We start from the raw sequence: 26,948 nt of genomic DNA on the forward strand, positions 1-26,948 counted from the left end.
GTGAGCAGTGGTGAGGACACAAGTGAGCAGTGGTGAGGACACAAGTGAGCAGTGGTGAGGACACTAGTGAGCAGTGGTGAGGACACAAGTGAGCAGTGGTGAGGACACTAGTGAGCAGTGGTGAGGACACAAGTGGGCAGTGGTGAGGACACAAGTGGGCAGTGGTGAGGACACAAGTCAACAGTGGTGAGGACACAAGTGAGCAGTGGTGAGGACACTAGTGAGCAGTGGTGAGGACACAAGTGAGCAGTGGTGAGGACACAAGTGAGCAGTGGTGAGGACACTAGTGAGCAGTGGTGAGGACACTAGTGAGCAGTGGTGAGGACACAAGTCAACAGTGGTGAGGATAAAAGTTAGCAGTGCAGAGGTGCCAACCTTTGAAGTGGGTTATCAGTAATCCCATTTTTAACCCCCCCCCCCCCCCGCCACCGCCAGCAAAAACTTTTACGTGTCAAATCCACAGCACCCCGGTTTGCCCTTTCCTACAGCAATCTATTCTAAAGTATATCATATAACACAATAAAATTTGCTCATTACCTGTTAGTTCTGCGATAAGAAATTCTTTGTAGCTTGTTTCGCACCCAGCAGCTGCTTTTCGGTGTAGGTTTTCTTGTAACATACTTCCCCCTGAGATGACATTTTCGTCTTCAGAATCGTAAGCGATTCCAGTGTAGATGTACTTAGTGTAGGCCTGAATTCTGTCTGATTTTTCCTAACACTGAAAACTCTTTCTGTGGGAGAGTTACTATGAGGTACACTTAGTACTGCAAATACAACATTACTTAAGGTTTTATACTTAATTTGTCCACTTTCATTTTTAAGCTCTGCAATCTTGCCCCAATTCACATCAATGTTAGGTCCATGTACAATATATTCCAGGAAAGTATCACACTGGTAAACTGCAATTTCTTCTTCAAGTTTGTCATGTTCACTTTCTTTGACCAAAGTTGGGAATCTTCGAACAAAGTATTCAAGGGATGAATAGGAAACCTTCGTTCTGAGAGAGATGTCTACAACTTCGGCATGATGAAGAAATTCATCATCAAGGGGAAATTTCCTGGTAATGTAACTGCAAGCTGCCATATAAAACTCTCTTACAGAATTATAAAACATCTCTTCATCACAGTCATTATCTTTCAAGTATGCCCTAGCTTTTGCTCCAATTACCAAGTCCTCATTGGCTTTCTGGTATTTCCTCCTCTTGAATTCAACACTCAAAAGGGAGGTAGATTCTGACTGAAGAGAACATGGCTGAACAAATCTGACCAATAGGTCAGTTAAAAGACCAGTAAGTTTCCTCCTAAGAAGATGTATGGCTGGAGCATCTTGTTGCAGAAATATATTCACCGAGTTAAAAACAGGAAGTGTACTCTGAAGAAAGTAGCAAAACAGTTTTGTGTGTGGGTCTTCTATGAAAGATTTCACAGTTTCAAATTGCTTGGTGGTCTCACTTTTATGGTGGGTCTCACTACAAAACATGAGTTTCAAAGCTTCCCACTGCTCAAGAACTCTATCAATAGACTGAAGAAGCGAGAGCCAACGGGTACTAACATATTTCAAAATTTTGTGACCCTCTGTGCCACAAACAGCCTGATAAACTTTCAACGTGTTTTGTCTTTTAGAACTCTTGTCAAGATAGTAATATAACTGAACCAAAAAGTTCTCTACATTGACTGGCAACTGGGCTGCTGCTTTTTGTGCACAGATGTGTATGAGATGACATGAACAACCCGGGACATAAACAGAAGAATGCCTGTCCTTCACAAATTTGGCAACACCTTTATTTGCCCCTATCACTGTGTATGCATTGTCAGATGAAAAAGAAATGCAATTTTCCCATGGAATGGCTAAAGAAGACAATTCATTAATTACAGAGAAAATTCCCTCACCAGTATTGTCGCTACTCTCTAACAATGATAATAGAAGAGTTGATATTTGACCTCTCTGAGCATTACAGAAAGAGACAACTATAGGATAAAGTTTAACTGCATTTGAATCCGTACTACCATCTGTAGCCAAGGAAAAAGGCGTTATTTGCAAAAGTTCACTTAATTCCTGTTTTGCCTCAGATGCCATGTATTGAACTAAAGCAGAGGTTTTATTTCTTGCACAACCATATTTCTAAGATATTTTTGAGTCGGGGAACATTGATCTAAACAAATTTCCAGCGTGGTCTGAAACTGATAACGGAATATTATGCTCCAAAAGAAATGATGTGAACAATAATTCGGCATTTGTCACCACAGTTTCATTACTTTTTACGAAGAACGATTTAACAGACTGGTTTCGTAATTTTGATTCACCGTATGTGTGATGTTTCTTGGATTCTATGTGTCTTCTGCAATCATCTCGTCCACCGTGAGCCACAGAGAAATCACACGAACACACACTACAGAACACGTGGTTTACACTAACACGTGAGGCAAGCAAGCTTGGCCATTCCTTTGTGTAACGGTATCGATATTTCTGTAACACTGGTGTCTTCTTAGAAGAAGATGCAATTTGACAATTGCTCCGCTTCATTTCACAAAACCAATCACTACTTTTCGAATCAACGTCTAGGATAATTAGAATTGAAATGCGCTAAATATATACCATTCTTTCTACGAACACAACAGAGAGCCGAATGTGCGCACTGGAGAACAGCAAGGCAAGGAGTAGCGAGTAGCAAGGAGTAGAGCCTACCTTACGGCCGACTTGATACGTCATTCTAGCTAAGAAAGCAGCGTATATCTATGTAGCTGGCCGTGATTTCACAACGCTTGCGGGAAACTAAAGGAAGTGACGACCAAATAACTGCCAAATATGTTTGGTAGCCAACGTACAAGCATTGAAACCAGGCGGGTTGACCAGTAATGCTCTAAGAGATTGAACATTTCTTACTTCTTTCCTTTTTAAGTGATAAAAATCATTGTTATCCGTATTGAAGATACTGAATGTAGGATGCTAAAAGGTTTGTTTTTTCCACCTATTCAATACATATAAATTTTATAAATTAGGAATTTATTATTGATTCCACTTGAGACATGTTTCGCCCTTCATTGAGGGCATCATCAGTCAAAATATCACCTCAAGGTAAAAAATCAGGTAACTGGTTAGTAGTTGACACGTACAAATTAATACATATTATTAATACAATTACAAAAATTAAGTATGGGAAATAGTTATACAAAAGTGATGGTTGAACGTATAGGTTTATAGATGAAACGTCAGCATCAATGCCTAAAATTAACATAGTAGAGTTCGGCAGTGGTGCTCTGGAGAAACAGTTGACGCAATCATAGGGAAAAAAGTTTTAAAATATTTACATTATAACAATTAAGGGAGAAAAGGTGTAGTGTTCGGCGTCAATGTTTGTAACCAAAAATTAATGTCAAAGGTTGGTAACTATACAGTATTTACATTGTTCAATTGAACAGTTGAGATAAAGTTTGAACCATGCTCATTTTGCATGTTTCTCATATGTCATGTTTACTACTCATACAAGTTTTGTTGACCTCAGTTCGAGAAAAAACCTGAGTATATCCCTTGATAGGCCACAGAGCGCAGCACTCTGCGTGGTGTGTATTGACGATCTTTTGCCGTACTAGACTACTGTTTTCATCTTTTGACGCATATCTTTGCCTTCCTCACTCGTGTTTTTTTTACAATGGAGGCTAGACGATGTGAAATCGCCTTCCTTTGCTTTAGGTGGATTTTTACCTTATTTAAACGTGGGTTTACCACCATTCATGCCATAATTAATGTCTTGATTTAACAGGTATGTGCTTTCTATTGTCTCTTTATTATTACTACGTTTGCATTACCTTTTTACGATCCCTGATGGGCCGGTCGATGTGCATCTTCTATTTCGGTTCGTGTAAATGGCGTGTGTGACTGTGAGAGGTTAATATTATGATTACTGCTAATTTGGGAATTTGGTCTCGAATCCATCACGTTTTTGGTGCACTTGTTCGGGTGCATTTGTTTTGTTTGTACCTGGCCGCCTTCGAAGCAACGACTTTCGTGTCGACAAAGTTTTATTTGAAGTCGTACGAAACTCAAGCTTAATGTGATTTGGTGCACGATCCTGCCTGTTTTGCCCGATTATACAAAATACGTATAATCTTATATTGTGCTCCCATAGTGCACGTTATTAGTTCAATATGCGAGATCTGGAACTGCGTTAAGGTGAGTCATGTGGCGTGTATTTGTACCTCATGTGAATGTTATGAGTGAATGCTGGTGTCTGAAGCAAGTAAAAGATGGGCTATCGATTGGTTCATTCATGTTCTATTTCGGTTTCATTTCGATTTTGTTTGGGTACCTCATTTCCTTATCTTGGTACACATTTGTCATTTACTTGGTCATGTGTTGGTTGGGGCTCGGCCTAACCGCCGGTCGGCCATGTTGGTATTCTTATTTTTCGTATCTCTGCGCATGCCTGTTTTATTTTGCTGGACCAAAGATGCTGTACTCAGCGCCTTTGGCTGGTTCATTCCTTTACTCCTTGCGTATTATGTTGATCTCTGTGGTGACGTGGGTTAAAATGTTTTTGTAGTAGGAGGCTTCTATTGTTGTCGTGCGAATGGAGAATGGAAAGATATGCGCTGTGAATAATTTAATCTGAAATTTAAAAAAATAAAAAAATATATATTGGCTGTACTACCGTGCGCACGGCAAATTTAATTGAAATATTAATGGTAATGAGGTCATTACTGTATCAGTGAGCTGATAACGAAATATTTGGTGTGTGTTATAATTATTTATGTTGAGCTCACCCCACGACCTCGGCAGAAACGTTTGTGAAGGTATGTTTATGTCTTGTTTTTTCTTTTCTCTGTTATGCGATTGGCTTCTTTTTTCCATGTTTGGATTCTATTATTAATTTACTAATAAACCTTGTCCTTATGTTTATTCTACGTTTCATTCATACTAGTGTTCTATAATCGTCCTCGTTGGTTAATAACGAGGCCCATTTTGAGCTCAGGGCCGTTTTCTGCCTTCCCTAATCGCGGTCCGCACCTCATTCTCCCGTTACGTTTGTTTCATTTTCGTCATATGCTATCCGTAAGGGAGGGGTTTGGCACAAATGGTAGCAGAGGCGTACTCGATTAGGGTATCTCTTCTGAAAAGAAGGAAATTCAGACGAGATAGAGCTGGAGATGGAGATTATGTACATATTAGTCTAGTGCAAATTCCCATGCCTTAAGTTCATGAAGCCAATATATATATATATAATTTAATTCTAACCTTCTGTGTTTGTTTGTCATTATATGTGTGTGTTGTTAAATATCTCTGAGAAATAATCTGCATCATGGAAAACCCCAAAGATTTAGAGTTGAGTAAAGATAGCGAGGTATTCGCGGCAGATATGTCTAATCTTGAGAATGATAAGAGAGATCGTAGTGGTAGAATTAATGAAATGCCTGCTTCCGGTAGTAACAGTGATAGATGTTCTGATGATAGGCATCCCATTGCATATGGTAATCGCGCCCTCGGCGAAAATCGTGTTGACCCTTTTTCTCCAAATTCCAGATTCACTAGCGATTATAAGGTTAATGTTAACCCTGTGTTCGAGGTTGTACGTAAGTGGAAATTAAACTTCTCGGGGGAAGGGAACGGCTTCAGTGTAGTCGAGTTTTTGGAACGGGTGGAAGATATCGCTCAGTGTAGCTCAATACCCCTTGACTTGTTTATCCCTGTTATTCCTGGAATGCTGGAAGGCCCGGCGTTGCGATGGTTCCGATTAATTAAAAGTAACATCCAGTCGTGGGAGGAGTTTGCTGCTCGAATAAAACAGCGCTTTGGATTGTCCGACATGGACTATTGTTTGAGGCAGGAAACTTTTAGAAGAACGCAAGGGATAGGGGAAAGCATTGATGATTATGCTACTGGAATTCTCACCTTGTTTAATCGGATGTGCGTGAAGGTACCTGAGTCCGAGGTTTTCGATCAGTTTTACCGGAATTTAGCCCCTGATTATAAATTGCATATCAAGCGGTCTGAGGTCGAGTGTGTAGAGGACATCATAAACCTTGGTCGCGAGTTTGAGTCTGCCGTAAATCAAAATAAACTGTATCGCCCACCTTCTACCCCATCTGATTGTTCTTTCCCCGATGTTGCTTGTCGTGCGCCCGCCAAATCCGTCTCCTTCGCTACTGCACCTTCTGCATCCCCCCCTTTTAGTACCCCCAATCGTAGAGCCGACTTTGCATCTGCCCCTCAGCGTTGTGTAAATTTTATCCAACCTTCCAACCCACCCAGTGCAAATGTGCCCACAGTGAGAAATTGTTGGAATTGTGGGAAAATGGGGCACGTTTCTAAAAATTGTTGGTCAAGGTGTCCCGCTAAATGCTCTAAGTGTGGTCTTGCTGGTGTTACACTGCGCGTATGCCCTCGGTGCAACTCCCAGCAGGGAAACTAGAGGCGCGCCGGCGTGGTGGCCCGTCGTCGGCGACTGATGATGGTGTGAATAAGAGGATCTGGGGCCTTCCTTCGTCTACACCCTGGGCCAAAATTCTTATAGGATCGCGCATATTTTATGCTCTGTTGGACACCGGTTCGTGTGTTTCGTTTGTCAATCAATCCTTGGTGTCTTCTGTCAATTTAGCGTATCTGCAAGGTTGTGAAAGCTTAGGAAAGTTCATGTCTGCTGACGGTCGTGAGGTATGTCCGGTGGGTCGAGTCATATGTCACATTAAAATTCATGGTTTGTCCTGGGATTGGACTTTCAATGTCGTTCCCGACCTGTCGGTGCCGATGATTCTTGGAACTGATTTCATGCTAGCTACTGGCCTGTCTCTTGACTTTATCACTCGAACCTTTGCCTTCCGTTTTAAATCGGGCGTTAGCTACCCCTTTGAAGCCCCATTCCAACGTGCCTCTGTGTGTACCCTAACTCAATGCCAACTTCCCAATGCCTCATGTGACCTTTCTGACAATCAAAATCTTATGTTAAATGCGCTGTTGGAAGAGTTTTGTGATGTTCTAAGTGTCGAGCTAGGGTGTGCTAAAGATTTCTCCTACACCATTGAACTGAAAGAAGATACCCCTGTAAGATCTCCTCCGTTCAGTTGCTCGCCCCCTAAGTTACGCGCCATGCGTGAATGTGTGAACGACCTGTTGGAGAAGAAGGTCATCTCCCCCTCCAAGTCGCCCTATAGTAGCCCCGCCTTCCTAGTCCCCAAAAAGGACGGTAAATCTAGATTGGTGATCGACTATCGAAAAATAAATAAGAACGTCGTCTTCGACAGCTTCCCGTTGCCCACTATCGAGAGTGCGTTTCAACATTTCCATGGGGCCAAATATTCCACTGTTTTCGACTTCAATTCTGCTTACTTCCAAATCCCCTTGGACCCCAAAAGCCGCCCCTGCACTGCCTTTGCCACCCCTTTTGGCTTATTTGAGTTCAATAAAGTCCCGATGGGCATCTCTATTGGTGGCCAAGCGCTCAGCCGGGTGATGGATACGATCTTCGGCGATTTAAAATTTTCCTACGTGTTTAATTTTCTGGACGATCTTCTCATTTACTCTGCCACTTTCGACGAGCACCTGGCTCATCTGCGTGAAGTTCTGACTCGCTTGCGAAAGCACGGATTCACAATCAACCCCAAAAAGGTGTCCCTTTGCTCCAAACGTTTGAACTTTCTGGGTCATATCATCTCCGATTCTGGAATCGCTGTTAACCCTGACAGAGTTAAATGTATTAGGGAGTTCCCTCAGCCCAAAAATGTCCGTGGCGTCAGGAGATTTCTCGGTATGGTCGGTTTCTACAGCCGTTTCATCAAGGATTTTTCTCACATTTCGGCCCCCCTTAATTTTTTGAAAAGGAAAAATTGTCGTTTCGTATGGGAGCAAGATCAAACCCGTGCCTTTGAGCTACTGAAGAAAGCTCTTTGTGAAGCCCCGGTCCTCCACAGCCCCGACTTTTCACGAGATTTTGTTCTGCAGTGCGACTCTAGTGAAATCGCCATTTCTGCCGTGCTTAATCAGTCTGATGAGGATGGGAAGCTAGTCCCCATTGCATACTTTAGCAAACTGTTACGTGGAGCTGAATTGAAGTACTCGATTTACGAGAAGGAATGCCTGGCTGTTGTATTAGGTGTTGAAAAATTCCGCTCATACTTGGAACACCGTCATTTCTTCGTCCATACGGACAACCAAGCCCTGTCGTGGATGAGCGCGAATGTCAAGCGGCTCGGTCGCACGGCTAGATGGATTCTCCGGCTGTCGGCCTATAAATTTACAATTGTGCATGTACGTGGTAAGGAAAATGTCGTGGCCGATTGTCTGACGCGAATGTTTGACGGGGAAATGGAGAGTGAAGCCGAACTGGAGGAAGACCATTGTCAAACTGATAGTATTGAGAGTATCAATATCTTGCAGAATTATCCCTGGTCCTTCACGGACATCTCCGAGCATCAGAAGGATGATTATGAGTGTCAGGAATTGTTAAAAGGAGTCGCTGATGGGTCTGTCCGAGACAAGTCGTTCTGTGTCAAAAGGGGTTTGTTGGTTCATCGTAATTGCAAAAAAGGAAAGGACAAGGTTTATGTCCCGGTTAAATTAAGGCCCATGATGTTGCATTATTACCACGATTCCTACCTAGGCGCTCACCTTGGCCAGTATAAAACCTTGCACCGCGTTTCTCGTGATTTCTTTTGGCCCAACCTCAAAAAGGACGTACTTGAGTATGTAAGGAGCTGCGATGTGTGTCAGCGGACTAAACCTGCTCAATCATCCCTAACCGGTTTCCACTCTGCCGATGTTGCGACATATCCGGGGGAAAAACTGTTTATCGATTATTTTGGTCCTCTCACAAAATCTAAGAATGGCAACGTCGGAATTCTGTCCGTCGTCGACGCCTTTTCCAAGTTCGTATGGTTGTTCCCCGTGCGTAAAATGAATTCGAGCAACGCTGTTCAGCTTTTAACCCGACATGTATTTGGTGTTCATGGTCCCCCGAAAGTCCTAGTGTCTGACAATGGTTCTACTTTCAGATGTCGCCAATTTCGGCATTTGTGTTTCGGATGGGGTGTTAAACACGTTTTTCTGAGTCCCCACTACCCCAAGCCTTCCCATGTCGAACGTTTCCATAGAAATTTGAAAGCCTGTCTGTCAGCCTTCCACAGCGCGGACCAGCGTAGCTGGGACAATAACCTGTCTTTCTTTGTTTTAGCTTTTAATAATGCACTTCATGAGTCTCATCGCAATTCCCCAGCTGTTCTGTTTCTAGGGAGAAATCTTACTGACCCGCTCCAATTGAAATGGGATATAAACTATCTGTCGGAGGCATCCAGAAACAGGAGCGTGGAGGAGAAATGGAAAGAAGCTTTGGACCAGTTAGTCAGAGCCCGGAACCGAGTGGCTAAAAGATTCGACCAAGGGAGAAAAAGAGTCACTCTTGAAATTGGAGACTTGGTCGTGGTGAAGATGTTTCCAATAAGCTCTGCTGCTGACCAAATTACTGGTAAATTGTGTCTGAAATGGTCTAGCCCCAAAAAAATCGTAAGATTCCTGGGAACAGTTACAGTGGAGTTAATGGATTTAGCCGATAAGAGGGTATCAAAAGCTCACGTGAGTTTGTTGAAGCCCTATTGTCAACGGGCCAGTAATGTTTGATGTTTTTGCCTTGTAGTTTAGTAGCATCGTATACTTGAGTGAACTGTCATACCATTATTTGCATTCTAAAGTCCTTCCTGTTTCAGGGATAACGACGCAAAATGAAATGGTTAGAATGGATGCTGGTATTTTTCGATGAAAATGAACCGAATGAATTTCAAAACCTTGGCATAACGGGAGAGGTTCACCTGTTTGTACCATTCCTCTTTCAAGCCCGGTCTCGAATTTATGAATGAAGTGGATCGTTTGATGTAATAAAGCATAGACTGATTGATTCAGCGTAACCCTTTGTGTGAAAATACACACGTCAATATGTAACGAACTGACTTTTTTGAATGTTGTTGAAACATATGGTTAAAATCATTTATGTTGTGCTTGTATATAGGCATAATTTAATTTTAAGGTCTTAGTTTAATAAATGCGCGCATTTATTTTAAGGAAAATCTCGTTTAAAACGTGTCTACTTGCTTGATCACCAAGATAAGACACATTTTAAACGTGGGGCTGCTGGATGGTGAACCATGCTCATTTTGCATGTTTCTCATATGTCATGTTTACTACTCATACAAGTTTTGTTGACCTCAGTTCGAGAAAAAACCTGAGTATATCCCTTGATAGGCCACAGAGCGCAGCACTCTGCGTGGTGTGTATTGACGATCTTTTGCCGTACTAGACTACTGTTTTCATCTTTTGACGCATATCTTTGCCTTCCTCACTCGTGTTTTTTTTACAATGGAGGCTAGACGATGTGAAATCGCCTTCCTTTGCTTTAGGTGGATTTTTACCTTATTTAAACGTGGGTTTACCACCATTCATGCCATAATTAATGTCTTGATTTAACAGGTATGTGCTTTCTATTGTCTCTTTATTATTACTACGTTTGCATTACCTTTTTACGATCCCTGATGGGCCGGTCGATGTGCATCTTCTATTTCGGTTCGTGTAAATGGCGTGTGTGACTGTGAGAGGTTAATATTATGATTACTGCTAATTTGGGAATTTGGTCTCGAATCCATCACGTTTTTGGTGCACTTGTTCGGGTGCATTTGTTTTGTTTGTACCTGGCCGCCTTCGAAGCAACGACTTTCGTGTCGACAAAGTTTTATTTGAAGTCGTACGAAACTCAAGCTTAATGTGATTTGGTGCACGATCCTGCCTGTTTTGCCCGATTATACAAAATACGTATAATCTTATATTGTGCTCCCATAGTGCACGTTATTAGTTCAATATGCGAGATCTGGAACTGCGTTAAGGTGAGTCATGTGGCGTGTATTTGTACCTCATGTGAATGTTATGAGTGAATGCTGGTGTCTGAAGCAAGTAAAAGATGGGCTATCGATTGGTTCATTCATGTTCTATTTCGGTTTCATTTCGATTTTGTTTGGGTACCTCATTTCCTTATCTTGGTACACATTTGTCATTTACTTGGCCATGTGTTGGTTGGGGCTCGGCCTAACCGCCGGTCGGCCATGTTGGTATTCTTATTTTTCGTATCTCTGCGCATGCCTGTTTTATTTTGCTGGACCAAAGATGCTGTACTCAGCGCCTTTGGCTGGTTCATTCCTTTACTCCTTGCGTATTATGTTGATCTCTGTAGTGACGTGAGTTAAAATGTTTTTGTAGTAGGAGGCTTCTATTGTTGTCGTGCGAATGGAGAATGGAAAGATATGCGCTGTGAATAATTTAATCTGAAGTTTAAAAAAATAAAAAAATATATATTGGCTGTACTACCGTGCGCACGGCAAATTTAATTGAAATATTAATGGTAATGAGGTCATTACTGTATCAGTGAGCTGATAACGAAATATTTGGTGTGTGTTATAATTATTTATGTTGAGCTCACCCCACGACCTCGGCAGAAACGTTTGTGAAGGTATGTTTATGTCTTGTTTTTTCTTTTCTCTGTTATGCGATTGGCTTCTTTTTTCCATGTTTGGATTCTATTATTAATTTACTAATAAACCTTGTCCTTATGTTTATTCTACGTTTCATTCATACTAGTGTTCTATAATCGTCCTCGTTGGTTAATAACAAGGCCCATTTTGAGCTCAGGGCCGTTTTCTGCCTTCCCTAATCGCGGTCCGCACCTCATTCTCCCGTTACGTTTGTTTCATTTTCGTCATATGCTATCCGTAAGGGAGGGGTTTGGCACAAGTTTTAAAATATTTACATTATAACATTCAGCGTAAATGTTTGTAATAAAAACTAATGTCAATAGTTGGTAACTATATAGTAATTACATTATCTAATTGAATAGTTGAGAATTACAATTATATACATAATTACACAAGAGCAGCTGGTGTGCAAGGATAAAAAATTTTCAGTACCAAGTGCGTCTTGATGTTTTAGAGGTTGGAAGAAGGATTTAGCATTGACATTTCAGAAATATGTAGAGCAGTTTATTTTAGTAAAAATCACCGGGGGTAGGGAAATATTTCATAACCAAATGAGGTTTTATAGGCATCAAGCTGAAAGTTTTCCAGTTGCAGCGCCGAGATCGGTATGGAGACTGGTCAGTGTGGATGGAGATTCATGGGTATTCGGTGCGTTTGAACGGCAACAATGGTGACAGTTATTAGTGGGTAATTGCTAATTAGGAAAATGTTGCGTGTTGAAACTTTCACTTATTCTTTTAGTTGACTTCTGTAGCATCGAATGTGATGTGAAGACATCGGTGTGAAATGCCGGTGAGACAAATTGATATTGTTCCGTGGAATAAAGTATGGCGGATGTCGGGATGAAGTTATTGTTCTTTATTGGTCTGGTGAGATAGAATAGAGTAGCTTGATTTGTGAACTGCTGTGGAGAGATTAGAATGTATATGGCAACTGCAGAGTCAGAGCGTTAAAGCTGGGGTGAGGCATCTTCTCATTCTGACTGCGAAGAGAAGCCGTAGTGGCACGCCATATTTGTGCCGATGTGCGCTGGGTTCCGGCGTGTTGTTGAAAGTTGTATTGTATGAAGTCGAAGTTATCTGTAATTGAGATGTTAATAGTATAAGTTAGTGTGTAAGAAAGGTTTATGGTAAGTAATGAAGAGTGAATGTTATGTTACATACCTGATGTGTCGCTGAGAGGTAATTGTTGACGAGATTGGTGGATTATGAAGGAGGCTCAGTCGATAATACGCACATGCGGTTAGCAATGGCGGCGGGAGGGGTGGAGAGCTTTGGGGGGGAGGGGCATGGGCGGAGTCATGCGCAAAGGTGAGCTGTCAGAATAGAGGAAGGTAGAGTGGAGGGGCGAGCTTGTTGTGTATTGGGAGTGCAGGTTGATGTAGTGTTGGTTTATAAAAAGAGGGAGGGGGGGGTATAAGGAACCGAAAGTTACGCGGATAATATTGATGCCTATTTGTTAATGTGATGAATGTTATTTGCTTGTGTTGGGTGTTGTATTGTTTTTGAAGGTCGAGTGGTTCTTATTTCTCGTGTTGTATCGGTGGGGTCGTTGTGGAGGGGGAGGTGCTTGGGTGGGAGGATGTGTGGGCTTGCTGTCGTTGTGTGTGGGGGAATTGGTCGGAAAGGGGGAGGTGGGGGGTAGGGGGGTAATTGTCGACATGCTGGGTGAGTTAGTTAATGTGGTATTGAAGATTTTAGACAAGTTGTTGCCTTGAAAATTTACTTTTTGTAGTAAGGTGGGAATTTGTTCATAAAGGGGGTTTTTTAAATCTATTACCTCGTTGAGGTTTTTATCTTTGTTGAAGTGTTGGTCTAGATAGATGTATAGGTTCTCAAACTCAGTCATTAGTTTGCCTTTCTCGACTTTTTTTAGGATTGTTAAGTCTTGTTCTATTGTGGTGAAGTGGTGGCCAGTGTCCCTCATGTGGGTGCTCATTGCGGAAAATTTATTATGTTTTTGGGCATTGTAGTGTTCTAAATAACGGGTTTGGAAGCTTCGGCCAGTTTGTCCGATGTACGAGGAGTTGCATTGTGAACAGGTGAGTCTGTAAATACCTGAGCCCGCGTAGTGGTTTCTTCTTGGGTTGACAGAGTCCACAACCACAAACTGGTGTGAGGACACAAGTGAGCAGTGGTGAGGACACAAGTGAGCAGTGGTGAGGACACAAGTGAGCAGTAGTGAGGACACAAGTGAGCAGTAGGTGAGGACACAAGTGAGCAGTGGTGAGGACACAAGTGAGCAGTGGTGAGGACACAAGTGAGCAATGGTGAGGACACAAGTCAGCAGTAGGTGAGGACACAAGTCAGCAGTGGTGAGGACACAAGTGAGCAGTGGTGAGGACACAAGGGAGCAGTAGGTGAGGACACAAGTGAGCAGTGGTGAGGACGTAAGTCTGCAGTGGTGAGGACACTAGTGAGCAGTGGTGAGGACACAAGTGAGCAGTGGTGAGGACACAAGTGAGCAGTGGTGAGGACACAAGTGAGCAGTGGTGAGGACACAAGTGAGCAGTGGTGAGGACACAAGTGAGCAGTGGTGAGGACACAAGTGAGCAGTGGTGAGGACACAAGTGAGCAATGGTGAGGACACAAGTCAGCAGTAGGTGAGGACACAAGTCAGCAGTGGTGAGGACACAAGTGAGCAGTGGTGAGGACACAAGTGAGCAATGGTGAGGACACAAGTCAGCAGTAGGTGAGGACACAAGTCAGCAGTGGTGAGGACACAAGTGAGCAGTGGTGAGGACACAAGGGAGCAGTAGGTGAGGACACAAGTGAGCAGTGGTGAGGACACAAGTGAGCAGTGGTGAGGACACTAGTGAGCAGTGGTGAGGACACAAGTGAGCAGTGGTGAGGACACAAGTGAGCAGTGGTGAGGACACAAGTGAGCAGTGGTGAGGACACAAGTGAGCAGTGGTGAGGACACAAGTGAGCAGTGGTGAGGACACAAGGGAGCAGTAGGTGAGGACACAAGTGAGCAGTGGTGAGGACACTAGTGAGCAGTGGTGAGGACACAAGTGAGCAGTGGTGAGGACACAAGTGAGCAGTGGTGAGGACACAAGTGAGCAATGGTGAGGACACAAGTCAGCAGTAGGTGAGGACACAAGTCAGCAGTGGTGAGGACACAAGTGAGCAGTGGTGAGGACACAAGGGAGCAGTAGGTGAGGACACAAGTGAGCAGTGGTGAGGACACAAGTGAGCAGTGGTGAGGACACTAGTGAGCAGTGGTGAGGACACAAGTGAGCAGTGGTGAGGACACAAGTGAGCAGTGGTGAGGACACAAGTGAGCAGTGGTGAGGACACAAGTGAGCAGTGGTGAGGACACAAGTGAGCAGTGGTGAGGACACAAGTGAGCAGTGGTGAGGACACAAGTGTGTAGTGGTGAGGACACAAGTGAGCAGTGGTGAGGACACAAGTGAGCAGTGGTGAGGACACAAGGGAGCAGTAGGTGAGGACACAAGTGAGCAGTGGTGAGGACACTAGTGAGCAGTGGTGAGGACACAAGTGAGCAGTGGTGAGGACACAAGTGAGCAGTAGGTGAGGACACAAGTGAGCAGTGGTGAGGACACAAGTGAGCAGTGGTGAGGACACAAGTGAGCAGTGGTGAGGACACATGTCAACAGTGGTGAGGACACAAGTGAGCAGTGGTGAGGACACAAGTGAGCAATGGTGAGGACACAAGTGAGCAGTGGTGAGGACACAAGTCAGCAGTAGGTGAGGACACTAGTGAGCAGTGGTGAGGACACAAGTGAGCAATGGTGAGGACACAAGTGAGCAGTGGTGAGGACACAAGTCAGCAGTAGGTGAGGACACAAGTCAGCAGTGGTGAGGACACAAGTCAGCAGTAGGTGAGGACATAAGTGAGCAGTGGTGAGGACACAAGTCAGCAGTAGGTGAGGACACAAGTGAGCAGTGGTGAGGACACAAGTCAGCAGTAGGTGAGGACACAAGTCAGCAGTGGTGAGGACACAAGTCAGCAGTAGGTGAGGACACAAGTCAGCAGTGGTGAGGACACAAGTCAGCAGTAGGTGAGGACATAAGTGAGCAGTGGTGAGGACACAAGTGAGCAGTAGGTGAGGACATAAGTGAGCAAGTGACGACACAAGTGGTGAGACCATCTAGAAAATAAAAAGTTATTGCTGATCCCATGGAATATTTCAGCATTCCTGAGATTATGGGCAAGTTGTCAAAGCAAACATTGTAATATTAGACTGGAAAATAGATATAAGAGACAAAATGAAGTTGCCAAATCTTACATTGGCACTTTAAAATTGTAGAAGCAAAGTGTTTCAAGGGCAGAGTCCATGTCCATATTAGAGGAGAACATGTAACAAAGCACCAAGTGGCTGGTATCAGAGCTGATCCATTTTCTGTAGGACGTCAACAAAACGAAGTATGTGGCATCTACAGGGGGGACCTCATTCTACAAGGATGCTTTGGAAGGATCAGTGCAAGGCCACTCCATAGCAAGACAATGATTGATGTTAGCTTTAATTTATGACTTGTTCAATGGTATTGTGACTGTGCTTTCATATTCTTCAAGAAATTGGTAATTTATAACAATGCCAACTATTATCAAGATTGTGTTTTATAACATAAAACCAGTATATAATAAACATTATTTCAGTATGTTCATATTGCTGTTTCAAATAACACATACCATTACATACTTCATTTGCAAATGTAACCCATTTCTGCAGCTTTAATTAAGTTGACAGTACTTGGGATGACAACGAATCAAACCACTCTAACCACTGCATCTTAGGGACACTCTGGAACAGATTTTCAACTATCTTGTAAAACTGTTAGATGATTAGTTATGAATTAGGGCTACTCAGTTACATCAAACCAACATGTTACCTCTGGGTAGCTGAGACCTGGGAGAGTTGTAATAAACATTTACTAAAAATATAATGTTAGAAACTGTGAGGAAGTCCTGTGTTTGATGAAACTCCATCCATTCAAACATCAAACAATGATGATATCCTGTTCAAAAAATCCTGGGATTTAAAGATGCAAGAAAAAAATTGCTTTCAAGATTGGATACCAGTTAACAACAGGTTAAGACCTCAAAACCTCAGCAACAATAATATTGTTTCCATGGTCCAGGATCAACCTGATGGCAACTCTGAAGATAAAAGATCTCGTATAACAATCATGTGTTGCAAATGTTCTTGAACTGCAATTACACTACATAGAACAGCACGCTGCTCCTGCTGACTGACTTCATGAGTATGCGATGTTGGTGCAATATAGCATCATCTAATGGGTTTAATTTCTGATGCCAAGAGAAGTTTACTGATTTTTCTAGTTAAGTAAAAGTTACTGTCTTAATATACAAGTGAAAGTTACATAATTAAGAGAGAAATCTTGTTAAAAAGTGTATTATATAATACAAGTACATAAAGAGAAATACTGTAATCATTTTAAATACAGTGCTGTGATAATCTACTTCCTCTATATTACAAGAGTAATTTCAATACTGTTTTCCCTCTATCACACACTCAGTTCAATTGAATTAGTACTTCATTTTTACATGAAATAAAATATGCATCACCTTGTACGTCAATTGATGTTTTAGAGCACTGGTTCAAATCAAGGCTTATGCTTCATATTAATGACAACATAATTCAGTGAAACTTCCTGTATTGATCAAAGAGGCTATGTTTTATTGATTTATGTGCTTAGTTAAGATGGTTTGAAATATTTATATCATTTTCTATATATTCAATATACTGTTTATAGATTAATTGTCAATATGTTCTAAATTCAAACATTTTTATTGTTGCTGACAAGAATCATAAATAAACTAATTTGGTGCATATTTCCACAGAGCTCTCCAATAAAATTATATCCAGAAATAGATTTCAGCTATTTGTAACTGAACATTTCACTCGATATGACCTCCTCTACGAACCATGTGATCTTGCCGCGGTGGGGAGGCTTGCGTGTCCCAATGATGCAGATAGCCGAGCCGCAGGTGCAACCATATCGGATGGGTATCTGTTGAGAGACCAGACTAACGAATGGCTCATCGAAAAGGGGGTAGCAGCCTTTCGGTAGTTGCAAGGGCGGCAGTCTAGATGATTGACTGATACGGCCTTGTAATAATACTCAACATGGCTTAGCTGTGTTAATACTGCTACACGGCTGAAAGCAACGGGAAACTACAGCCGTAACCACCTCCCGAGGACATGCAACTCTCTCTGTATGAATGATGTACTGATGATGGCTTCCTCCCGGGTAAAATATTCCGGAGGTAAACTAGTCCCCCATTCGGATCTCTGGGTGGGGACTACACGAGAGGGGGCGATCATCAGGAAGATGGAGACTGACATTCTGTGAGTCGGAGCGTGGAATTTTAGAAGTTTGAATCGTTGTGGTAGGTTAGAGAATCCGAAAAGGGAGATGGATAGGCTAAAGTTAGATGTAGTTAGTATAAGTGAAGTACGTTGGCAGGAAGAACAAGATTTTTGGTCAGGCGACTACCGAATTATCAACACGAAATCAAACAGGGGGAATGCAGGAGTTGGTTTAATAATGAATAAGAAAATAGGGCAGCGGATAAGCTACTATGACCAGCATAGTGAAGGAATTATTGTCGCCAAGATAGACACCAAACCAATGCCCACCACAATAGTGCAGGTCTATATGCCTACTAGTTCAGCTGATGATGAAGAAATTGAAAGAATATATGAGGAGATAGAAGATTTAATACAATATGTCAAAGGTGACGAGAATCTAATTGTGATGGGAGACTGGAACGCAGTGGTAGGCCAAGGAAGAGAAGGTAGCACAGTAGCAGAATTTGGATTGGGGCAAAGGAACGAAAGAGGAAGTCGGCTGGTTGAATTCTGCACTGACCATAATTTAGTCCTCGCCAATACTTGGTTCAAACACCACAAACGACGGCTGTATACGTGGACGAGACCTGGAGACACTGGAAGGTATCAAATAGACTTCATTATGATTAGGCAGAGATTCAGAAACCAGGTGTTGGATTGCAAAACTTTCCCAGGAGCAGACGTGGACTCTGACCACAACTTGTTGGTCATGAAATGCCATCTGAAGTTGAAGAAATTGAAGAAAGGAAAGAATGCAAAAAGATGGGATCTAGACAAGTTGAAAGAAAAGAGTGTGATGGATTGTTTCAAGGAACATGTTGCACAAGGACTAAATGAAAAGGCCAAAGGAAACACAGTAGAGGAAGAGTGGAGAGTCATGAAAAATGAAGTCAGTAGGGCTGCTGAAGAAATGTTAGGAAGGAAGAAAAGATCAACTAAGAATCAGTGGATAACTCAGGAGATACTAGACCTGATTGATGAACGACGAAAATACAAGAATGCTAGAAATGAAGAGGGCAGAAAAGAATACAGGCGATTAAAGAATGAAGTGGATAGAAAGTGCAAGGTAGCTAAGGAAGAATGGCTGAAGGAGAAGTGCAAGGATGTCGAAGGCTGTATGGTCCTGGGAAAGGTAGATGCTGCATACAGGAAAATCAAGGAAACCTTTGGAGAAAGGAAATCTAGGTGCATGAATATTAAGAGCTCAGATGGATAGCCACTTCTAGGGAAAGAAGACAAAGCAGAAAGATGGCAGGAGCATATCCAACAGTTGTATCAAGGTAACGATGTAGATAATTTCGTTCTGGAACATGAAGGGGCTGTTGATGCTGATGAAATGGGAGACCCAATTTTTAAGTCAGAGTTTGACAGAGCTGTGAGTGACCTAAATAGGAACAAGGCACCTGGAATTGATGATATTCCCTCTGAATTACTGACTGCCTTAGGAGAAACCAGCATGGTAAGGTTATTTCATTTAGTGTGCAAGATGTATGAGACAGGAGAAGTCCCATCCGATTTTCGGAAGAATGTTGTTATACCTATTCCCAAGAAAGCCGGTGCTGACAGGTGTGAAAACTACCGCACTATTAGTTTAGTATCTCATGCCTGAAAAATTTTAACACGTATTATTTACAGAAGAATGGAAAACCAAGTTGAAGCTGAGTTGGGGGAAGATCAATTTGGCTTCAGAAGAAATGTAGGAACACGTGAAGCAATCCTGACTTTACATCTGATCTTAGAGGATCGAATCAAGAAGGACAAGCCCACGTACATGGCATTCATAGATCTAGAAAAGGCATTCGATAATGTTGATTGGACCAGGCTATTTATGATTCTGAAGATGATAGGGATCAGATACCGAGAACGAAGAATTATCTACAGTCTGTATAAAAATCAGTCTGCAGTGATAAGAATCGAGGGCTTTGAAAAAGAAGCAGCAATCCAGAAAGGAGTGAGGCAAGGCTGCAGTTTGTCCCCTCTCCTTTTCAATGTTTACATAGAACAGGCAGTAAAGGAAATCAAAGAGAAATTTGGAAATGGAATCACAGTCCAAGGAGAGGAAATCAAAACCTTGAGATTTGCGGATGATATTGTTATTTTATCTGAGACTGCAGAAGATCTCGAGAAGTTGCTGAATGGTATGGATGAAGTCTTAGGTAAGGAGTACAAGATGAAAATAAATAAGTCCAAAACAAAAGTAATGGAGTGCAGTCGAACGAAGGCAGGTGATGTAGGAAATACTAGATTAAGAAACGAAGTCTTAAAGGAAGTAGATGAATATTGTTACTTGGGTAGTAAAATAACCAACGATGGCATAAGTAAGGAGGACATAAAATGCAGACTAGCACAAGCAAGGAAGAGCTTTCTTAAGAAAAGAAATTTGCTCACTTCAAACATTGATATCGGAATTAGAAAGATGTTTTTGAAGACTTTTGTGTGGAGCGTGGCATTGTATGGAAGTGAAACATGGACAATAACTAGCTCAGAAAGAAAGAGAATAGAAGCTTTTGAAATGTGGTGTTACAGAAGAATGCTGAAGATGAGATGGATAGATCGAATCATGAATGAAGAGATACTGAATCGAATTGGTGAGAGGAGATCGATTTGGCTAAATTTGGCGAGAAGAAGAGATAGAATGATAGGACACATCTTAAGACACCCAGGACTTGTTCAGTTGGTTTTTGAAGGAAGTGTAGGTGGCAAGAACGGTAGGGGTAGACCAAGGTATGAATATGACAAACAGATTAGAGCAGATGTAGGATGCAATAGTTACGTAGAAATGAAAAGGTTAGCACAGGATAGGGTGGCATGGAGAGCTGCATCAAACCAGTCTATGGACTGATGACTCAAACAACAACTACATGACCTTGTATTGCAGAGATCAAACAATCATCCTGAGACTTATAATGTGCAGGCTGCCTGTTCCCTTTTACTTTATGCCTAATTAATCTCTGTTTGATATCTACTGCCAAGTACAACATGAAGGTGTTAATCCACCCTATATTAGTCCAACTATCTCAGCCACATCTGAATATATGGTCTTGGGATCCAGTTGCTAATGCTGGTCCAAAGAGGGAGCTAGTGAACACATTCCATATTGTGTAGGATTAGGGCTACTTACTTGCTTTCTTCTTTGAAACATGGGACCAGTTGGGCAATTGTCTGTTCCTCTATGTTTACTTCATCCTTAACACCTGCAGCAGGCTATAAATAATGAAATTAAAGAGCAAATAAGAATACCAAATATAAGTAGACAAGAAATAGATTTTAAAATAAATTTCATAATTCCACTAAACAAACATCACCATCTTTCAACAAGTAAAAATGTATGAATGAAAGGGAACAAACAACTGTCAAATCAAATCTAATTATATAGAGAGATGGGAAGATTTTTTTTGCTAGTGGCTTTATGTCCCATCGACACAGACAGGTCTTATGGCGACGATGGGATAGGAAAAGCCTATGAGTGGGAAGGAAGTAGCCATGGCCTTAATTAAGGTACAGCACCAGCATTTGCCTGGTGTGTAAATGAGAAACCATGGAAAACTATCTTCAGGGCTGCCGACAGTAAGATTTGAACCCACTATCTCCCGGATGCAAGCTCACAGCTGTGCGCTCCTCACCGCACGGCCAACTCGCCCGGTGGGGAAGAAGAAAAGGAGCACACGATAGGATAAAAATAATGACAGGAGAGCACCAGAAGAGACATCAACAAAAATATTAGGAACTTGAAAGAACAAGAATAAACTCCAAATGTCTCTTTCTGTTCTTCCCTTTTCCTACACTGTCTGGTCATTGTGCTTGTGAATTCTATCTTAATATAAATGATGACTTGACCTGTCAGATGCTTGCTCCTTTCCATCACCTGAGTTCCCAAAGAAGATTCTGATACAGTGGCTTTCATTCCAATGAAGCTCTCCTCGTCCTACCATAATCTAATTCAGTCTACAAATGGTCAGTCATTCAAATGTACTTTGACTTTATGGACTCTGAAAGCATGAGCTATTCTGGAATAAATTTAGAAAATTTTATACTTTTCATTCATCAGAAAACAACTTGACATTGTTTGCAATGCTTAAAATGATGTGTCTTGGATTTATAAAGGAGACAATCTACAGAGAAATTTTAGGTTTCACTTCCTCAGAAGTAAGTCATGTGATTTATAATATGTAACTCTGAAAGCATGACAAATATTGACTTAACATTTATATTAAAGTTCTAAAAGACTCTGTTCAGGTACTGTAGCATTAAACTACCAGAAACTGGCTTGTTAATTAAGTTTAGAGAGCAGCACAAATTTTCCCCTGTGATTTTGGACGAAGGAGTAGTGATATGAAAATGTGGCAGATGTCGGGCTGGAAGACTTGGGAATGAGGAGATGAGGAGCTCGACTAAGCAGACTGTTTTGAGTTGCCAATGGAGAGATGCTTTGGACTGACATTTGTGGAAGAATAAGTTTGAGTGGAGTTTTTAAATGTAGGCAAGATCAAAATACGAATTCAAGAGGAAAGTATGTTAAATACTTCCTTGTTAAGAGAGGAACTATGGAATAGAATAACTTGATAAATGTCCACCTATTCTGAAATAAATTAAGAAAATTTTATACTTTTCATTCACCAGAAAATAACTTGACACTGCATGCAATGCTTAAAATGAAGATGTGTCATTGGATTTGTGCAGGAGACAATCTACAGAGAAACTTTAGCTTTCACTTCCTCAGAAGTAAGTCATCACTATTCTTATAATGGCAAAAGTTTGGAGTGTACTTAACTGTCATTAGCATTTCATCAATAGAACTGCAGTCAACTGAATTCATCAAACTAAACCTTCGTAAAAAAAATCTTATAGTCTGTTGTACAACCTGTGAAAATAAAGTTCAGTGAATGAAGTCAGAACGGTTGATCCGGCAACACTGATGACACACAACCCTGCACCTGTGTAGCAGGAGGATTTGACAACCTGCTCCCAACGTTGTTCAGTTGAGCATCGTGTGTGTGCCGTGTAAGCCCTGTTTGACACAGTGCGTGTTTAGTGCGTTGGTTATGAAGAACAAAAAAAAGATCAATGTGCACTTTCGTTTTAAGCTTGGCAGGATACCGAAAGAAACTCATGAGATGCTGGTACGTGTTTAAGAAGATCAAGCACTGTCCTTGAAGTGTGTGTATGAGTGGTTCGCCTGTTTTCGAGGAGGCCGGGAAAGTGTTTCTGAAAATCCGCCGTAGCGGAAGACAGGCGACCGACGTCAGTGAGGAAAACATTAAGAAGGTGAGGATATTAATCACGAACGATCAGCGATTAACTGTGCGCACGTTAGCGAATGTACTGCAGATTAACCGTGAATCCGTGCAACAAAGCATTATCCAGAAGTTAGGGAAGAAGAAAACTTGTTCTTGTCTTGTGTCACATCACTTGACTGATGATCAGAAGCAGGCACGTTTAGAGGCTTCACAGAATTGTATCAAAACGGTGGATGCGACACCAAATTTCTTGAACTGTATTGTCACCGAGAATGAAACGTTGTGTCTCAGGTACGACCCTCCAACTTGAACATCCTCCATACTCGCCAGATCTCAATCCCCCAGTTTTCTTCCTATTCCCACGACCTTAACTCGTTTTGAAAGGAAACCTTAGAACCATGATATCTTTCAGCTGCCACACATCCCACTAGTATTTTCTTACTCTTTGCTCTGTAATATACAACCTGTGACAATAAATTTCGGTGAATAGTCCTGTATTATCAACATAGATGGACAATACGCGCCAATGACCTTACTGTCCTTCGAAATTGTCGCCTTCCATAAATATGTACTGCTGAGTCTGTTTGAGATCGGCTACTTCTATGAAGATGTCCCAAAGCAGATACACCAGCACACTGATTTCTATTAATTTGTATACAGGAAATGTACCCCAGCACTCCACAACACCACTACTTCAAGCAACAGCTCATAGTAGCAACAAAACCAGCAAACACAAGCAATTAGTAGAGGGCCTTAGAACAATACCAGTGGAACTACTTGAAGAAAACATAAATACTGGGTAAGAAAATTGGCAAATTACTGTTCTTCCACGGACCTTCAAATTGTACATCTAAAAATGAAGAGTGGATTTATGAAACCTATTCTGCTGTTTTCTCACAATGGTCTATCCAATCTGTAAATTAATTGAAATCTGCTTACCTGTGATGGTCTCACCTCTGCACACACTGGTTTGCTTTCTTCTCTTAAACATGTCACTGCTGAATCATGTTTAAAATTTTCCTGCAGACAAGTTAATATTTTAGACCCACTCTACAGACACATCTATCTTAAAAATGATTGACAAATTCTAGGATTCCCTCTACAAGCAGCCATCATTACAGAAAAACTATAGATATTCTAGGATATACTCTACAAGAAGCCATCATTACACAATAACTATAGATATTCTAGGATATCCTCTACAAGCAGCCATCATTACACATTAACTATACCTATTCTAGGATACCCTCAACAAACAGCCATCATTACACAACAACTATAGATATTCTAGGATACCCTCTAAAAGCATCCATCATTACACAATAACTATACATATTCTAGGATATCCTCTACAAGCAGCCATCATTACACAATAACTATAGATATTCTAGGATATCCTCTACAAACATCCATCATTACACAATAACTATAGATATTCTAGGATATCCTCTACAAGCATCCATCATTACACAATAACTCCAGATATTCTAGGATATCCTCTAGAAGCAGCCATCATTACACAATAACTATACATATTCTAGGATATCCTCAACAAGCAGCCATCATTACACAATAACTATAAATATTCTAGGATACCCTAGGATACCCTCTAAAAGCATCCATCATTACACAATAACTACACATATTCTAGGATATCCTCTACAAGAAGCCATCATTACACAATAACTACAGATATTCTAGGATACCCTCTAAAGGCATCCATCATTACACAATAACTATACATATTCTAGGATATCCTCTACAAGCAGCCATCATTACACAATAACTATAAATATTCTAGGATACCCTAGGATACCCTCTAAAAGCATCCATCATTACACAATAACTATACATATTCTAGGATATCCTCTACAAGCAGCCATCATTACACAATAACTATACATATTCTAGGATATCCTCTACAAGCATCCATCATTACACAATAACTATAGATATTCTAGGATATCCTCTACAAACATCCATCATTACACAATAACTATAGATATTCTAGGATATCCTCCACAAGCAGCCATCATTACACAACAACTATAGATATTCTAGGATATCCTCTACAAGAAGCCATCATTACACAATAACTATAGATATTCTAGGATATCCTCTAAAAACATCCACCATTACACAATAACTATAGATATTCTAGGATACACTCTACAAGCATCCATCATTACACAATAACTATAGATATTCCAGGATACCCTCTATGAGCAGCCTTAAGTACACAATAACTATAGATATTCTAGGATATCCTCTACAAGCAGCCATCATTACACAATAACTATACATATTCTAGGATATCCTCTACAAGCATCCATCATTACACAATAACTATAGATATTCTAGGATATCCTCTACAAACATCCATCATTACACAATAACTATAGATATTCTAGGATATCCTCTACAAGCATCCATCATTACACAATAACTATAGATATTCTAGGATATCCTCTACAAGCAGCCACCATTACACAATAACTATAGATATTCTAGGATATCCTCTACAAGCATCCATCATTACACAATAACTATAGATATTCTAGGATATCCTCTACAAACATCCATCATTACACAATAACTATAGATATTCTAGGATATCCTCTACAAGCAGCCTTCATTACACAATAACTATAGATATTCTAGGATATCCTCTACAAACATCCATCATTACACAATAACTATAGATATTCTAGGATATCCTCTACAAGCAGCCTTCATTACACAATAACTATAGATATTCTAGGATATCCTCTACAAACATCCACCATTACACAATAACTATAGATATTCTAGGATACACTCTACAAGCATCCATCATTACACAATAACTACAGATATTCTAGGATACCCTCTAAAGGCATCCATCATTACACAATAACTATACATATTCTAGGATATCCTCTATAAGCAGCCATCATTACACAATAACTATACATATTCTAGGATATCCTCTACAAGCATCCATCATTACACAATAACTATAGATATTCTAGGATATCCTCTACAAACATCCATCATTACACAATAACTATAGATATTCTAGGATATCCTCTACAAGCATCCATCATTACACAATAACTATAGATATTCTAGGATATCCTCTACAAGCAGCCATCATTACACAATAACTATAGATATTCTAGGATATCCTCTACAAACATCCATCATTACACAATAACTATAGATATTCTAGGATATCCTCCACAAGCAGCCATCATTACACAACAACTATAGATATTCTAGGATATCGTCTACAAGAAGCCATCATTACACAATAACTATAGATATTCTAGGATATCCTCTACAAACATCCATCATTACACAATAACTATAGATATTCTAGGATATCCTCTACAAGCAGCCATCATTACACAACAACTATAGATATTCTAGGATATCCTCTACAAGCATCCATCATTACACAATAACTATACATATTCTAGGATACACTCTACAAGCATCCATCATTACACAATAACTATAGATATTCTAGGATTTCCTCCACAAGCATCCATCAATACACAATAACTATAGATATTCTAGGATACCCTCTACAAGCATCCATCATTACACACTAACTATAGATATTCTAGGATATCCTCTACAAGAAGCCATCATTACACAATAACTACAGATATTCTAGGATACCCTCTAAAGGCATCCATCATTACACAATAACTATAGATATTCTAGGATACCCTCTACAAGCATCCATCATTACACACTAACTATAGATATTCTAGGATATCCTCTACAAGAAGCCATCATTACACAATAACTCCAGATATTCTAGGATATCCTCTAGAAGCAGCCATCATTACACAATAACTATACATATTCTAGGATACACTCTAC

The 26,948-nt window shown here is 40.9% G+C and overlaps 1 protein-coding gene across 1 annotated transcript in view; it reads right to left on the bottom strand.

The window, feature by feature from the left end:
* The window catches only part of LOC137498930 (zinc finger protein 239-like), a 132,690-nt gene that overhangs the window by 39,714 nt on the left and 66,028 nt on the right, over nt 1–26,948 (bottom strand). The window contains exons 3-4 of the mRNA XM_068226778.1: nt 24,015–24,095; nt 20,960–21,042 (exon numbers count right to left, since the gene is read on the bottom strand). Coding sequence (XP_068082879.1) covers nt 20,960–21,042; nt 24,015–24,095 — 164 coding nt within the window. The remainder of the gene's footprint in view (nt 1–20,959; nt 21,043–24,014; nt 24,096–26,948) is intronic.

The sequence above is a fragment of the Anabrus simplex genome, chromosome 3 (assembly GCF_040414725.1).
Source record: "Anabrus simplex isolate iqAnaSimp1 chromosome 3, ASM4041472v1, whole genome shotgun sequence".
NCBI lineage: Eukaryota > Metazoa > Arthropoda > Insecta > Orthoptera > Tettigoniidae > Anabrus > Anabrus simplex.